Genomic DNA, 17,665 nt, shown 5'->3' on the forward strand with positions numbered 1-17,665 from the left:
AGTTGTTTCTGAAGTGACCTGTTCTTAGCTTGGTTTCTTACAAAAGCTCCACTTAAGGAATTATGCAGACTGCACAGTCAGTACCAACCTCTCCCCAACTTTTCCACCACTTAGTATAAAGCAAAGTTAATAAAAAAGAGGAAGTTTAGAAACTACACTATGACTTCCATTTACTGAAGGACATAGACTCAAGTTAGCAATGGTACTAACTTGAGTCACAGGATGCCAGACCACTCGAGAGCTCTTCTCCACTAATTGGTTTCAACTTTTGTCTCTTCATTATTTATCCAGTGTCAAAATTATATATACACCAGTAGGAACAGATGCACAAATTAGCAGCAATTGTTGGGGGATATAAATATAATATAAAACAAGAGAAGTTAATCCATCCCCATCCAAAACTGTGCCTCTTTTATAGCTTCTGTAAGAGAGCTTCAAATAGTTTTGCAAAGTTTCCTGCATTACAGAATAAAAAGTTTAACTAATTTTTGCTTTTCAGTCATTATAATCTAGGCAGGAAGCAAAAAGGTGGGATGATGATTTTAATAAAAAACCTCTTCAAATGTTATATAAACTCAGGGTTCTTAAAACCACTTTGCATGTTAACTATATGACAAAGCAGTTCATCAACTGAAATCTCACGAAGTCTTTACAGGAGAAAAGCAACTCTGTAAAAGCAAGTCTTCACAGAAGAAAAGTTTTGTTCAGAGAATGCTCAATTTCTTTTGTCAAGGTTACTCCAGAGTACAGAGGACTGGGAGTGAATTAGTTGAATAAACATAATTTGGTGCTTTTTTTTTTTTTTTTACTATAAATTTGATACATTTGTTTTTTATCGGACCATTCAACAGTTATACTTACATTTTTAAAAAAATAATTTATTCTTAGTACTAGTGAAGAAAAAAGAGAATCCAAATAACCTTGATGAGTTAAAATTATGCTCTGTAAACTTCTACAGGCACCTTCAGTATTCTCTCCAAATTAGTCTTCACAGTATTTCATCATTAAAACATCTAACGCTCTTCAATCCATCACCCTGTGAACTTCACAGGCCCTTGTGTAAACTCAGAATAGCAGGGTGTGAATTATACATCACAGGCCCTTCCTAATTGCTGATGGCTTGCTGGTGGCTGCAGAGCTGCAGTCACCTGGCACGCTGCACTTTTGGGATGTTATCTTTATTCCAACACACGAGTTTAGGGAGTGCATCCAGCAGGGTGCCTTGCAGCCAGTTATTTATCTGTTTTGTTCTTCAGAGGGTACAAGGCTCGCTCACGCCCCTGATGACACCAGGGGCTCCCAGCAGGAACCAAGATCACAGTATATTCCCAGTTCAAAGAGGAAGATCACAGAGCAAATGAATACTTAAACAAGTTAGCATGTATTTGTTCTTAAAGGTGCACACCCACAAAGAGGTAGATTTGCTAAAATATATAAAACAGCTGTATTTTTTGGCTTCAAAGTTTCCATGGCTGAACCATCAATACATTTGTTACTGAGAGGGAGTGACCCTGGGTTGCAACATCCCCTGTAATATTAACACCCAGATTTATTGCACAGCTTTGAGGTCAACTCCAGGTTTATCAAGGCTGCAAAGTAAGTGATTTTCTTTACAGGTGAATTTTAGTGTGAACGATCATCTCCAAAAGATAAGGGGCTTTTTTTCCTCACAGAAGTAACAAATTGATTGAGACGAGTGACTAGTGGTGTAAGAGCAGATAATTTCACTTTCACCCATGGGTGAAATCTACTTCTGCACTTCCTAAAACTTCTTGCTAACTTGAAAGAAAAAGAAAAATCTGCAATGTTAAAAAGCAAAGATTCACACCTGCCAGGCATAGGTGAAACTCCCAGGAGCTGGCTCTTGACAGAGAGAGTTCCTGCTTAGGTAAAACTCACTGCTGTCATTTGGGGAAAGACGTGGGCAGGCTCATTTTCCTCCTACTCACTTTTCTCATCCTACAGCTTCAACCAGAAGTTACAGCAATTAAATGCTCTGAACTCACATGAAACCCACAGTTACCCCCCACCTTTGGGCAAAAATAACTTTCTACTGCTCGTGGGCACATGCCTTGAACAAGGAAAAGGAGGGAGAGGTCTTGCCAAGCCGTGGTTCTGAGAAACAACCAACCAAGCCATCAACACTCTTTGGAGGAAATCGAAGCTTATGGGCTGGCACCGAGAGCAGCAGCAAGGATGCAGGACATGAATAAAAGTGGCTCTTGGGCTTTCTCCTGCTTAATGCTGCTCTTCCTCATTTTTAAACAGAAACCATCAATTTTCATTCTGCCTCACCACTGAAAGGAAAGAAGACAAGGAGGAAGATGGATTACATAGCAAATATTAAAAAAAAGTTACTGCTCCTGCCCTTTCCTGGCAATGAGGCCTTCCAGAGAAATTAAAGCTACACAAACTTTGGCTGAGATGAGGGATTGTGTAATATTTGAAAATATCCACAGAAGAACTTTCAGAAATTTATACCTGCCATAATGTAATTTTATTTATTAAGGAGCATAAGTCCTTCACCACCAAGAAACATTAAGAACGGATGTCCTGTGTGTGAGGACGGCGGGAGGAGGGAAGACAAAGATGTTTGCTTAGTTGGATTTTTCCTCAAATGTCATAGTTCACAATTCCATAGAACCTTGCAACCTGGGAATTTAAAAAACTTCATAAGCAGCTAATTAGGCATCACAACACCTAAAAGTTGAAGAGGTTGAGTTGACACAGCTGGTCTGAATACCCTGACACTCAGCCAAAGTACAACTATTTGGTCATTTTTAAGGGGAGAACTTTTTGGTGTTAGAATGTCATTAAACCAGAAGACGAGCTACAAATGTTTTTAATTTAAAAATGCTGAAAGCAAATGCTCGTATTTCATTTCTGCAAATGGTTTAGTTTAAGTTGTCAAGAAGTTTAAGAAACTCTGAAAACAGGTTAATGTTGTTGAGTACATGATTCATAAGAATTATGTGAAGGGGTGAAGAGAGGAAACTGTCACTTTTACTGCACTTGGATGCCAGCCCTAAAATAAGCTTCTTGAAACAGTTCATCAAAAGAATTTCAATGACAAAGCCAACCCTTATCCCTTCACAGAGGACTTCAAGCCTCCTTTTATAGCACAGAGATTACTATATTTGGCCAAACCTAGATAACATTAAAGCCATTATCACTGCAGTGAGACACTATAAATAGCAGTAGTAATGTAAAACACTTAAAATTCTGTCTGGGAAGCATGATAGATAAACAATATTATCTATGCATAATTCAGGGCTTGTCTATCACACATAATCTCATTCATGATAACATGAACAAATTTAGTTACATAATTCACCTTGTTGTTTACCCAAAATTACTTGCATAGTCTTGGGAACTCCTTTCCTGATTGCTTTTGACAATAGACTTTATATTTAACACACACACATATGTGGGAAAGGTCAAATCATGCTCTGAGGTTCTGGATTTGTCAAAGTTAATTCTCATTCAATAAATCAGGACAGGAAACTGTTTAATTTTCTGTTTAAAGGTTCTGTTCTTGTGCATTGAAAAAGAGAGAATTAACCTCAAACATTTGCATCTTTGTTTTGTCACCACACTAAAATTTTGAAAAGAACATAATCCTGAAACAAATTTTGCTGCCAAAAATTACAGGAAATTATATTTTCATTGTGGATAAATTAGTCTCTGAACTTTACTTTCCATAACAATAATCAGAAGATTATGAACTCATTTGCAGGAAGTCCAGATAAAAAGATTTGCTCAAAAAAGATTGTCTTTTACCCATTGAGGTCAAAAAGACCACTGTATTTTGCATTTAAAAAGTGATCTTGCCCTTATGGGGAGACAGCCCACCCTCTAAGAGAAGTGTACCACAGTAAGCAATATCATAGCAGAACTGCTCTGTATTAAAGGATAATGACTATGTTTTACAGACTTACTGCTGGTACTTGAGGAAGATATCTTCTACACCGGTTTAAATTGACTTATTTTTTCTTAAACATACAGAAAAAAAAAAAAAAAAGTAGTGTATAACCTCTTCTTCTTCGAAAGAAGAAAAAAAAGAACAAAAATATACCCAACAAAAAATCCCTGAACCATGTAACCTAGAATCCAAAACTAAGCATATAACAGCAGAACTGTAAAGTTAAGGACACTTCATTTCTAAACTAGAAAAGAAAGCCTACACACATTAACTTTACATAATTTTAGATTAACATTTTCTGCTGATAGAATGGTTTGGGTTTGGTTTTTAATTAAAATTAGAGGTGGTCCCAAAAGCCCATACCAAATCATCCCTGAAAATTAAAATATTTAATCTTGTCTGGAAGAGAATTTAGTAAGCCACTTCTCCCACACAAAATGTCAAACAGGGTAAGTGCACAAGGCTGTGCTCCTGCACCTCCTGAGTTCAAAGGACCAAAGTTAAACCCATCTGGGTGGAAACCTCCACAGCCTCATTATTTCCATGTTGATGGTGGGTTTGGAGAGCAACCTCACTCTGAAGATCCAAGGAAAATCAAGATGTCAGGTTCCAGGCATTAAGATGACAATCAAACTTTTAAATCAATAGCTAACAAAAATTCCCATACTTTCATTTAAAGTCTACCTGTATACACAATCTGGGAGAACAGGGGAAAAAAGAATCGCTGAATACAGCTGATGGAGAAGGAAAACCCACACCTCTGTGCAAATACACAGACCTTCCCACTCCTCTGAACTGCAGAGGAAATGCTCCTGCTGATAAATCATCAACAGGAAGCCAGATTCAATGGCTGGGCACAGCACCCTTGCACTGACTTCACATACTTCTCAATTGCCTTGACACAATAACCTTTAGCTCATAAAAACTTAGCTCTTATGACATTTTTGAATAGTGATGAAGACAAACCAGAATTTCTTGGAGCATTCTCATCTCAAGAGGCTCCCCCTGAGCATCTCCCTGCGCAAAGTAAAGAGCATGCTTGCTTTTATTCAGCCAGTTCATTAATCAGCATCACTGAGATGCTACCTCCCCCCTCCATGGTGTTTCTGTGTGCACGTAAATGCTTCAAAATCATCCACAGTCATTCCCACTAGAGGTGGTTTCAGTGCACCCAGGCAAGAGCAAAGGCTCTGTGCTGAACTCCTGGTGTGAAATGAGTCATTTGTTCCAAATCATGTTTCCTTTCTTCAATATTCGCACTTAGTTATTCATTTCCCTAAAGTACATGAAGATGAGATGTTCCCGAGTTATTTTCTATTTGCTCTCAGCACATACACTATTTTATTCCTATTTCTTATCTCACTTTTCCAGCCTTTTCCATGATTTCAGTGGGCTTTGATTTAGGACCTCGCAGGCACAGACAACAAAGCCAACATTTTGAGGAAGATATCATTTAAGTTGTTTCCTCTTAAGATCTTTTGAGACCTTAGAGTCCCTTTGCACTGGAGATAGTCAGCACCTGCAAGGGCCTGATTCCTCAACACTCATTACCATGAGGAACAAAGTTAAAATTACTTTTTTAAGTTGCAAAAGTGAAACTATTACATAAATGCTTTTATTATTCAATAAATATGCAAGATATGAAAATTAAATGTTTGCAAGTGTTCTGTTAGCTACCCATCAGGAACTGACTGGTGCACATACCCATTTATGTATTTGTGTTTCACCTTTCATGTTTCTTCACAGCCACAGCTGAGAATCATAGCTCTTTTCTCTTTCTGTACTCTTAGCCATGTGCCAGTTTTTGATACATCTTTTGAGATCTCCATGTCTCCGTACCAGCCATTATCTTTAGTCTATTTAGTCTATTTTTTAACAATTGTTACATCAGATTGCCCTTCCCCCTTTAAAATTTTTAATTTGCACACTTAATTCATTATTGTTTGTTTAGTTTTTGTATATGTAGTCATATAGATTAAAATTTCAAATCAGTATCATCCTATAGAGATAATCATCTTTACTAAGATTTGACTACTGAACTGCTTTCAAACCTGCAAAATAATGACATATGGAAATTGATGTGGAAGACTAAAATACCAGAGTCTTATGGCATAGCTAATGAATTGTACTTAGTTTGAATGTCAAGCTGACCTTTGAGTAATGGAGAAAAGTAATTCACAATCAGCATCTATCACAAGCAATTTACACACCTACTTGAACGAGCTCAGTGTCATTAAGGAAAAAATGAATGTGAAGACACAAAACTTAATTTACTGTAGCACAAAGTCTGCTGAGGGCACTGTGGATGGCCTCTTCCCCTCCCCTTCATCACCATGCATATATCCTTCATTTTTCATTACTGAACCATTATTGTCTTTGATTTCTGATACTGTTTTTGTCTTCACTGTACTGCCAGTGGATCTTTATCTCTTTACTGAGTCACAACCAAAAAAACTGAAGGCCTGAATTACATCCAAACCAGCACACAGACTCACCCTAATTTCAGTGAGTTTTATATAAGACTCTACATTCAACACTGAGCAACCTCTCAGTGTTCTGCTCGTACATTGCCTATCCCAGCTACCCTCAAACCTAAGGTAATGTCTTCAAATGCATCAGAATTTCATGTGGATTTTTTCACATCAACTATTGGAAGGTGCAGTATGTTAGAAACTCACTTCTCTGCGTTAAGCATAAAGTATCAGAAAATAGAATTCACCAACATACTAAAGCTGCACTGGAGAGAAAGGCTACACAGGAGTTCACAGGAAAAAACTCTTGTTGTAAGGGAGATGGAAAAAGGAAGCTCTCTGTCCCCAGTCCCTGTGTCTCAAAAGAACTGAGAGACTGACAAGAGCTGTTACACAGTTCCAGGACCTGGCTTAGCTGAGACATAAGTGATCTCCAAAGAGACCAGGTACAACAGCGGAGGTGAAATGCATTAAGATTAGGTTAAACTTTGCAACTGCAGACTATAAAGCTATCAAGCCACCTGAAGTACTCCTTTACTGCCTCTTCCCCTGGAAACTGGACAGTGGGAACCAGAAGATGTTCAGTAGCTCCTGGGGCTACAGGAGACAGCAAGGCAGGCTGAGTGTGATTTTGCATGACTCTCCAGAGACTAGATATCAAACTCTTCTCCTCATCCAGGAGTAACACATTGCTGGGTGACTGAGCAGGTATCAAGGCTGTAACTAATGGACTCCCTGCTTGTAATTCCAAACTGCCAGAAGCCACTCCAGAAAATCAAGACCTTAGCCAGGCTCTGCAATTCACCCTGTGGGAAGTGTTTCCAATTTTTAACTTGTATTCCATAATGTCTTATGAGAGGGGTGCTTGTCCAGAAATAACTGATCCCCAATATAACACCTTCTCAAAACCATCAACACTTACTCCAGGAAAGAAAAAAGGAAAAAAAAAAAAAAAAAAGGAAAATGTAAAGAGAGAGATCAGTCCAAGTCACTTCTGAAAGGAAGATGAGGTTTGAATGAGGTAATCCTCCTACCATCCTATAAACAAACTTTCAAAAGTCAGCTAGAGACACTTTAGAGTATTCACACTGATTTTGGATTATGTGTCACTGACATCTTTGTCCCTGGGTGTTCAGGGCCAAGCATTGGGAGGGTCCCTCCTCCACCATGGCTGGGAGACAGGCTGCTGTTCTTACCTGACATTGTCATGCTTCTGGATGTAGATCTTATGAAACATCATGTCTTCCTGTTTGGCATTAATGTCAGCTTTCATCTCCATGGCAACATGTCGAGGAAGTACAGAGAGCAGGAGACGCTCCTGTGGAGTCAGACAGATGAACCAATTAAAACACCTGCTGCCCAGTTAACAAACACACTTTGTTCCTTACTGGGGAGAAATGACTCATCAGTTTGGTGAGAGATGAGTACAACCAAGCAAAATGGGCTCCATAAACCAAGTAGGTGATCCCCTAACCAGTCATATGCAATTCTGTTCCCAACCCCACAACAAGAATTCAGTGGTTTTAGAAGAAAAAGTGTTTTTTTTTCATTCCAGATGAACTGGGCTTACAATTCATGCTTTCCAGTTCTTCCAAATGAAGGAACCATGCAACTCAAAGAGTGTCCATGCACCATTCTTGGAAGGACTCTAATAAATGATATTGTCTGACCTCCCACACAATTTCTGCACACCATCACGAGGTCTTCCTTCACCTAACACCAGAGGAATGATATCCCAACACCCTTGGGCACTATTTAAAATTCCTTCCTTGCTTATCTAATTATCTAAGCACATTCCCCCAGCAGGCACAAACCTGCACTTAGCAGCTAAAATGTCGTAGAAACGCCCCGATAAAACCAGCATGAAAAGTGCTACTGCTACACTTCAAACTGCTGTTAGTGCCCATCTGCATTAAGATCTGTAAACCCACCCCTCACCTACAAGAGTATTTTCAATAACCACATATCATCAATGGCTTGTGGCTCTCCTTGCCTCTCACTTGGCACTTTTATTTACTGATTGTAGCTTTTGTGTGACTTTTGTAGCATTAATTTGCAAGCTGTTCCTACAGAGTATGCAAAAATTGACAAAATGATGACTTTCTGGTGATTTTCCTAAAGACTCACATAAAAACAAGTGCTTGCTATTATTCTAAGTTTGGAGCCAATTTCACACAGAAATTATAGAAGTTAAATCTGCAGGTAATTTGTGCCCCAGGGATGCATTTGTGTGTATCAGAAATCACACCTGAGAATTCTGCCCAGAGCTTCATTCTATTCCCAGTCACACCCCGTGAAGTTCAAAAGGTTTTGTTATGGCTCATGAAGGTGAGGAGCATCTCCTTTGGGATCAGCTCTGCTCTGCTCTGGTCCAACCTGCAGGCAGTCCTCTGGAACAGCTGGAAGAATCCCAAAAACTTGTGCCACTTTATTTTTCTTTCCCTGTGCTGAACAGGAAGAAGAAAAGGGCCTTCCTTCTTGAAGACACAGACAGAAGGTGGTGCAAGGGAAGGTCCCCAGCCTTATCTAACAGCTCATTAATTCTCAACAACACAGGGAGCATTAATTCTCAACAACACAGGGGTCAAACTCAGGCCTGACTAAGAGGGATCAGCAATCCTGTCCCAAGTACTCATGTCACCAAACCACATGCCCATCCTACAGTTATAGGCACATTTCTGGCTTCTAATTCCTAGTTTTAACTGAAAGCTCACATTTATTTCTTCCTCTAAGGCGAGAGAAGAACCCTGGTGAACCAAAGGAAAATGAATTCACTGAAAAAGTGCTCAGCATGCACTGAGACATTTAATAGTCTGTAGCACTGCCCAGTATTTTTTTTCTCCCTTTCAATGTGCACCTTAAAGAGACTGAGTCTGCCTTCAGTCTTTGAAGAGATAGTAATAACACAGAAGATGTGTTGGAGGGATTTCTATCTCTGCTTAAAACTGCAGCAGTCATGAAAAGATACTTGTTTTTTAAAGTGCTGTCACTGTCACTAGCATCCTGCAGGTGCTAACCATTACATATCCATTTTTTTTAAAAAAGCAGCTCATGAATCATGCACGTGTCCTTAGGCTTCTGTCAGCTATTGGTGCATTCCTTGAGTGGAAAAGCACAACACTTACGCTTTCCAGAGTAAATGGTGTATACACTGTTGTCATTTGCATATTCTAATAGGCATCCTCAAATGTGTGAAAACTGCTATTTTATGTGTGATTTTACACATCCTCTAAATAACTTGGAGCTTTATGGGAGGTTCAGGGGCACCCACAGGTTTGGAACATTCCCTGTGGGCACATGAGCACGGAGGGTTTACTTGCTTCCAAAACAGGGACAGGAACCTGAGTGTCTATTATGAGCATTCCAGGAGATTGTCATCTACATCTCCGAGGAGCTTTTACTCCAGAGCCCCCAGCCCTACTCTTCCTGACACCACAGGCACTTGCCAGATTAAATCACCAATATTTTCAAGACACTTGAGATCTCCAGGAGCTGCACTAATGCTGCTCTGAGCTAATAATCAGGGAATAAGATAGGCTTATCAGGTGAAACAAATGCATGCGGCACAACATCCCTTTGTGCAGCTACTAATTAGGAAGCTGAGTTGTGTTACAGAGCTGAGCATTATCTTTATTCTGTTTGCTTGGAGTCATCACAATCACTGAAAATAACCTCTGAAGCTAACAGGAGAAGGCTATAACAAGTGCATTTGTATGGCAAGAACCACATGAAAAGGCCTTCAAAATAACAAAATCCCTATGTTTTATTTCAAATGGAGCAGAGAAATTAGGGTCTCCACTGGAGTACAATTTCCATTTTGATACAATAACTAGAAAGTGCTGCAGCCCTCTCTATAAAATTACATATTATGCACCAGTGAGGTGAGTAGGACTGCTGCTTTACAAGGATAACAAGGCAGCATTCTGACCTGATAAAAAAGGAAGAGCAAATCCATATATAATTCTCACTTCAAAATAATGTGCAAGTATAGCTCCACTGAATTATACATTAAACAACTGCATCCCAAGGAGCACTAATCTCTAAAACAGGCACATAGATGAAGGAGCTCAACACAGATCTACTCTGTTTACACAGGTACACATGGATATATCTGTACATGGGCACACACATTCCCACAATGACTCTGCAAAGGAATTTTAACTGTTTACTATATATTTATTTATCTCTCCCAAGATGACCTCAAATCACTACAATATTATCTTAAGATTATGCATTTTTCCTCAGGTTTAGTAACAGTTACTTTTTACCAGAAGTGATGCTGAAAGAAAAAAAATAAAAATAGGAGAGAACAATTTTACAGAGACAAAAGACATGCAATGCTAGAATTAAGATGGTGCAGTCCCAACAACCCATCTTTAACTCAAATGCTATTTTCTCCCTACAGAATGTAAAGAATACCTGATTTTTTCATCAAAGAATATTTTGTTGTGGGTAAACAACAGTGATTCCTGTTATGGCTCTCCCTAAGTAATCTCTTTTCTGCACTGGACATTCTGGATTTTCTATTTAGTTTCAGATTAATTTTGGGTGCTGGCAGATGCTTGATAAAGGAAAATACAAGGTCATTTGCCTGAGAAAATCTGCCTGCCTTTAACAGAAAAGCACACAGGAGCACCATCGATCTCCAGAAAAAGACAAGCAACTATAAATAACAGTGTTGGGCTGTGCAGTTGTGTTTTCCTCCACCTGTTTGGAGACTGGCTCTCCCAGACGTAGGCTGAGCTGTCCTTATTTGTACCTGCTGTCACCTCATGCTTATCTCAATGCATTATGCATAGAGAGGCATTTGAGCTGAACTTGGAGATCAATGTCAGTGCAGGCTGTTGCAGCAAATAATCTCATTAGGAGTCTCCAGCTGCCAGGACCCGCAGTTACTGCTGGAGGGACTGAAGAGCACTTGGCAGTGACTGGCTTTGACCCATGTTTTTCTGATGTCCTGGCTTTCTTATGTCTGGTGTAGTACTTCCTGGAGAGGGGGCAAGAAAATGGCATCAAGGTAAGGTATTTGTCAAGACTGCTCTCAGGAGATGCTTCTGGGGCAGAAGCACCCAAATCCAGCACAGCACAGATATCTGAGCCATGCTGCTACGGCAGCCTCTCAGCAGGGAGGACAGAGCTGTAATCAATAAGTAAAATGACATATTCTCTTGGCTCAATCCTTTCCTTCACTTCAAGGTGTTGAAGGAGGAGTGGCTGCTTATTTCATCTTCTGGAGACAATATTCATTGCAAAGGAAAAAGGAGTCTTGAGTGTGAACCTTGTTTTCATACATAACATACCAAATAAGCATGTGTACACATTATTTCACAGTAAGGATTGAACAGCAGCTATGTCAGCCAGAGGTACCTCATGAAACACTGCCAAAACACAAATATGGGCTGAGACATGAAGGAAAATGAAACTGAGTTGCCACAGAGATGCAAAGACTCCCCAGCTGATTAATTGCCCTGACCTCTCCCCAAACCCACAACCAAGCTCTATGATACCTCCCAAGGGATGAGTGGAAGTCCCATTTCATGATCCAAGCAGACCACTATGAGATGTACTGCAGGGCAGAGAGGTGTATTAGCAACAAGGAATAGTTAAGCTGCCCCAAAAGAATTTCTGTGTCTAATTCCAAGGACACAGGGGTTCATTGCAAGAGAATCCACAAATTATTTAGGGGAGCAGATACATTCAGTACCCTGACAACTAAGCTGTATGTTGGCAGCAAGTGGGCTTTTTATAGCAAAAAACAACGAAGTTGATGATGAATCTTACTTTTTGAACAAATACAATTCATTTGAAACCAGCATGATATAGAGAGGTGGGAACCTCTGGGAAAGGAGGGAAGAGGACCATCTTTGGAGACACCAAGGAACGTTAGGTTGCGTGGACCAATTCTTGCCTGCCTTATGCCACCTTTTGGCAGTGGCTTGGCTGACAATCACACCAGGCTTTGACCTTAAAAAGAGGGTCAGTCCAAAGCCTGTGTGCTGCATCTGCATTTAACACTTGGCAGCAATGATAGGTGCAAAAAACGTATGCAGACTCTTTGTGCACTGTGTAATTTTAATCCACAGAGCACGTGGATACGTTGCTCGTCTCAGGAATAGTCCATCAGAGTATTGGACAAGAACTACACCTCTGAGCTTTCTTTCAAACATTTAAAAATCCTGTCCTCTAACAACAACCTATTCTCACTTGGATTACTCACGAAGCAAGAAGCCTGCAAATCCCATCCTACAGGAACAATTTGCATGCTAATTCTGTTTCAGTGTTTTCATTTTTTATTTCCAACTGTTGCTCTTACCTGCTGCTGGTTTTCCCTTTGAGAATGCAGCCTGGCTTGTATGCATTCCCTGGTCTCCTGGAAAGCCTGTCTTTGGGACACCTCTGCTGGGTAGTGGGTACACACGCCTACAATGTTTGTACAGGAGAAGATGAGAACATTGGAGACCAGCTGCAAAAAAAAAAAAAAGAAAAAAGACAGAGAGAGAGAGAGAGAGAGAGAGAAGAGAGAGAGAATACTTGGTTACACTTTGGAAAACTGCCATTGGTAATGAAGCACCAGCCAGAATCCAGCCCCTTCCATGACTCCTTCATCCAACACATATTTAAACCTCAGGCTCGTAATTCCAGTGTATTTTACTTCTCTTGTCTTTAAAATATAAAACTTCCATATACATATATCCATTCAAATACATGTTCTTTCCACTGTGTACTACTTCACAAATAAAAGGTACAATTCCACTGGTAGTTCTGCAGTCTTGTTTTTGGTTATCTATTATCTGAGAACTACTGAGACACAAATCAATCTAAAATTGCATCACTGTTCCGTCACTGGAAGTCACCTATAACTCACACAGAGAGATCTGGCAGAGGAACACTAATATTTTCATGTTTGTGTACCTACATATCTGGCTCAAAAACATTTCAAAGGTACATTTACCATTATTTTGAAATACTGCTTAAAATACTGAAGGTTAAATGTTGGTATTCACCAGGTTTCAGAGAAATTTTTATAGTCTAGTTCCAACCCAAAATTTTATGTTTCTAGATAAAAACATAAGTTTTTTTACATTTCTGTGTATGAGTACAGAAATGAGTCACTAAAACTGAAGCATATTTCAGCTGGACAATCATGGAGGAAGAGCTATGTCTGTTCTACTGTTCTACTCCCATGTGTATTATGTTTTGTAAGGAAACAGTCACGTAACTTTTTCTGAAAACTTGTTCTGCAACCTTTTATTTCCCAACTATTTTTTAATAAAAAGAAAAAAATATTCATGCCCATTGCTGGTATTTTTTTCAAGAAAAATGCTCCAAGTCTGTTCTGATGGCTTAATGTAAATATTCCCTTTAACGAAGGTGAGTCCCAGTAGGACTTTCTGAGACTTGCACAAGCTGTACTGGATCACCCTTGGAAGACAGACTTATTTGAAACACCTCATATCTCTTCCAGGGGGAAGGACTGTCAGACCTCCAAGATTCTTAATAATACAGATATTTGCTCTATTCCCTAATAAGTCCAAATATATCCTTTACCTTTATTAATTTTTTGCTTGCAGAATAAAAAAAAAGCAGTTTCTAGCCCAGCACATTCCCTGAAGATACAGAGCCACTCTGAATGGCAGGAGAGCTGCAGGACACCCTTCAAGCCCTGAGCTCAGAGGGGGTGCTTGGGATTCTCCAAACCAACTTGAACACTGTGCAGGACAGAGGAGCTCTCATGGACTCACATCCCAAGAGCAGCAACCTCTCCATAAAAATCTGACGGTATCACTCCAACTGTTTGACCATGTTCATATGCTAAGGACAGTGACAATTCTTTTATTGACAACTCTGACTCGAAGCAGGATTTAGGCAGAAAAACCTCATCTTTCAGCTCAAAATAAGCAACACCATCAACTACAGCCAGAGGAGGGACTCCTCTCTGTGGATGGCTGCCAGTAGATGGCAACACTCCAAACTCCCAAGCTCCTGCATCCAAGCGCTGCATTTTGGGCCATGTCCCCACATGAGTTCCCACATCTGTACGCCACACTACAGTACAAGGAGGTCGTGGACACCCCCAGGTGACTGTCACTAATCCAGGTGTATTTGAAGACACCTGGCTTTCTAGGATGCAATTATTCTCAACCTCTACAGATGGGTCCCTCCATGCAGAGCCCACAGCTCACACAGAGGTGGGGCTTTTGAAGATGCAGGTCACACATGTGGACATGAAATAAGTCCCAGTCCTAAACCCACACATTCCCTTCACAACTGTATTCTCACTCAGCTCTTTCTAAGCCTTGCTGGATCCTGCCAGATCCAAGGTTCTCCATCTCTTTCCCCCAAGTTGACTGGACACCAGTCAACCCCCACCCAGATCCTGCCCAGTTAACCTGAGCCAGTGCTGCATCCAATGGGCATCTGATGGTATTTGGTGATAATGATGATTTTCAAAGAAGAAAGATCACCCCAGCATAAAAAATCCTCTAGCCAGTGCTTATTATATTGGAAACAAACAAACCAACAGAACATTTAAAGGGTGTCAAACTAGGGGTTTCCTAGGATTTACTCTGATTCCCACTTCACGGGTGCACTGATTGAGACTCTCAAACAATGAACGGAACTTCTACAAGTTCAATCTAGTTAATATGGGCTCAAAGGGGTTAAAAATAAACAGCATCTTTTCCATGCCCAGATTACAGCAAGACTCCCAAATCCTAGCTAGTGGAGTTGTACAGTAATTAGAAAATTTGTCAGGGCATATAAAATGGTATAAGTATGTATGATATATTTTAAATGGATAAAGCTGAGAACAAAGAAGGTATTAAGAAAAAAAGCCGTTTTCTGCTTTAATCCTAAGACTGTGAGATTTCATTACACTTACAGTCACTAGCACAAACCCCAAAACACATTTCCAAAACAATGACTCAAGTCTTGCACCACCAACAGGAGACAACAGACGGTTTAGATGCCAGGCAACAGATCAAGAATTGACCCAGCAGAAAGAGGAACACCCCAGGCCTCAAAATAAGCTCATTTTAGGTCTTTCTGGACATATTTGTGTTGTGCCAACAAGAAGTCCTTCCAGTGGGGTCCATGCACAAAGACACATGCTGTGATGATGCCTTAAACAGCCAGATGTGCTGTTCAGGGTGTGTGGTTCATATTGGAAAGTGAGTACAAAAAACACCATCAGAATTGACGTTCTGATTGTTAACAATTATTGATAACATTTTTGGAACATCAAGCAGTTTAATTTCTCAGTACTCACTAATGTCACTTTACACAAACCCAAAGGACTTCACAGACTGATTTACAAGACAGACTCAGATGACCATGCTTCATCAAGTAATAAAATTAAAATTATATTGAAATGTAATTTTTAAGTAGCAGGGGGACAGGTATCTGTATTCTGTTTAGCAGGAGCTCATTTAATTCACAGTATGGCATCTTTGCAACACCCTGAAACAAGAAGTGAAATTACTGTGTAATATCTGTGTTACTGTGCAACTTCTCTGTGAAAATATTAAAGATCTGCAGAGATTTAAAACTGAAGCTCCTTTTATTTGCAGCCACATTTCTTGGTGAGCAAGAGAATTTTGTTCAATATCTCTTCACAGTAATTTTCTACAGAGCCATTTTAAAACACAATAAAGGAAAAAAAAAATTCTAGGAGCAATAGTTTTTTCACAGTCCTCTGTCTTAACAAAATAAATTTATATCCTGTTTGCCAAATGGTACTACTTGCTTATCAGCTTCTTTGCCATTTTGCTATGGTAACCAGCTTCAGTCCCAGGAGGAAAGAGATGATGTAGATACTAAAAATCTGATTCCCTAAGCTCCATGGCCTGAAAAGTAAAAACATATTATGGCAGCTATTTCAGAAAATCTGTGCTTGAAGAGCTGTTCAAGGCAATGGAAAGATAAAATTGTTTGTTTTGTAGTTGCCTTCCTTCCCCTGCCTAACTAGAGATTTAAAGCAAGAAAATTCCTACCTTTCTGATTTTGGAAAACAATAGTTTATAAAGACCATTTAACTTACATCTAACTCCTGGATAAGCTAATAAACCTGCCTGCAGTATTGGCACATATGAGCATTTCATAAACTAACACATTTACTCTTCCATGACCTGTGTGAGGCAGAGAAATGCTGTTCTCCTGGGGCTACCAAGGCAGAGCTCTTCAAAGGTGATTCAGTACCTAAGGAAGAGCTATGTACTATGAGGGGTTTTCAAAAACCACTGTGACTTCTCCGTGCCACAGAAATAACAGATCACTCAATCTCAGACAACAAAAACAGTTTTTCCAGTTGCTTTGATTTCATCGCACAAACAGAGCACTGCAACGCTTTTGTTGAATCTCCCGCAGGAAACTGTTTTCAATAATTTTTTCCCCTGGTGACTGAAGGGGAAAAAAGACAAGAGATGGAAACAGTTTAGTTCCACATGTTCTAGGAGTTATGAAAACCTGGTATTACAAAATCAAAATTGAGAGCTAAAATTGGCCTGACACCAGTGTTACAAAATTGATGTTTTGGGCACCTCAGGCCAGGCTGAGGAAGAAGCAGGATGTCTCAGTGACCAGGAGAGAGCCTCCAGAACACCACAGCAGAAAAACTATCAGCTTGCATCAATATTGCCACACTTCCCCCTGCTGTGTTTCTATTCGATAATTCTTCAAACACCAGATGCTATTCAATATGTAATTAAGAGACAACAACATGGTTAAGAGAAATAGCATCAAGATAAATTTAGTTAGTTCCCTGCCTCTGCCAGAGCAAACAAGGCTGGTTACTGACATGAGAAGGTGGGCCATATTCCTTGCAGTATCATTGTTTATAAAAGTCACAGGTTCTGGTTTTTGCCAAGTTACTTTGCTTTGGTTCACTTCTGTTGCAGAGACTCAGGGTTACTCCTCCTCTGAGATCACAGCATTAGGCTATTCCCTTTAGCTTCCAACACCACTAGCCAGTATTCTGTTTTTCTATTTATTTTTCATTTAAATGAAAATATTGTTTTGATATTTTTGTACGGTCCTGTTTGGAAAACAATTACTTCTGAAGCTTTTACTGCAAGGCAATAAAACTATCACAAGGAGAAATAAAACACATATATGGAAATTAAAAAGTCATGCAAAACAATCTGCGACGAACACCAAACTATGTACCCCCTCTTTCCAGAGTATGACACTGCTTTGCCTCAGCTTTCCAAATCTCATGATATTCAGCCAGTAGCTAGTTTTTTGTTAAAGTGATCATCTTTGAAATAACCAGATT

At 39.7% G+C, this 17,665-nt stretch overlaps 1 protein-coding gene across 1 annotated transcript in view; it reads right to left on the reverse strand.

Annotated features, from left to right (window-relative positions):
• Positions 1 to 17,665, reverse strand: part of ADCY5 (adenylate cyclase 5) — a 205,587-nt gene that overhangs the window by 72,042 nt on the left and 115,880 nt on the right. Inside the window, exons 2-3 of the mRNA XM_015634704.3 lie at positions 12,707 to 12,856; positions 7,590 to 7,711 (exon numbers count right to left, since the gene is read on the reverse strand). Coding sequence (XP_015490190.1) covers positions 7,590 to 7,711; positions 12,707 to 12,856 — 272 coding nt within the window. The remainder of the gene's footprint in view (positions 1 to 7,589; positions 7,712 to 12,706; positions 12,857 to 17,665) is intronic.

The sequence above is a fragment of the Parus major genome, chromosome 7, assembly GCF_001522545.3.
Source record: "Parus major isolate Abel chromosome 7, Parus_major1.1, whole genome shotgun sequence".
In the NCBI taxonomy this organism is placed as follows: Eukaryota; Metazoa; Chordata; class Aves; order Passeriformes; family Paridae; genus Parus; species Parus major.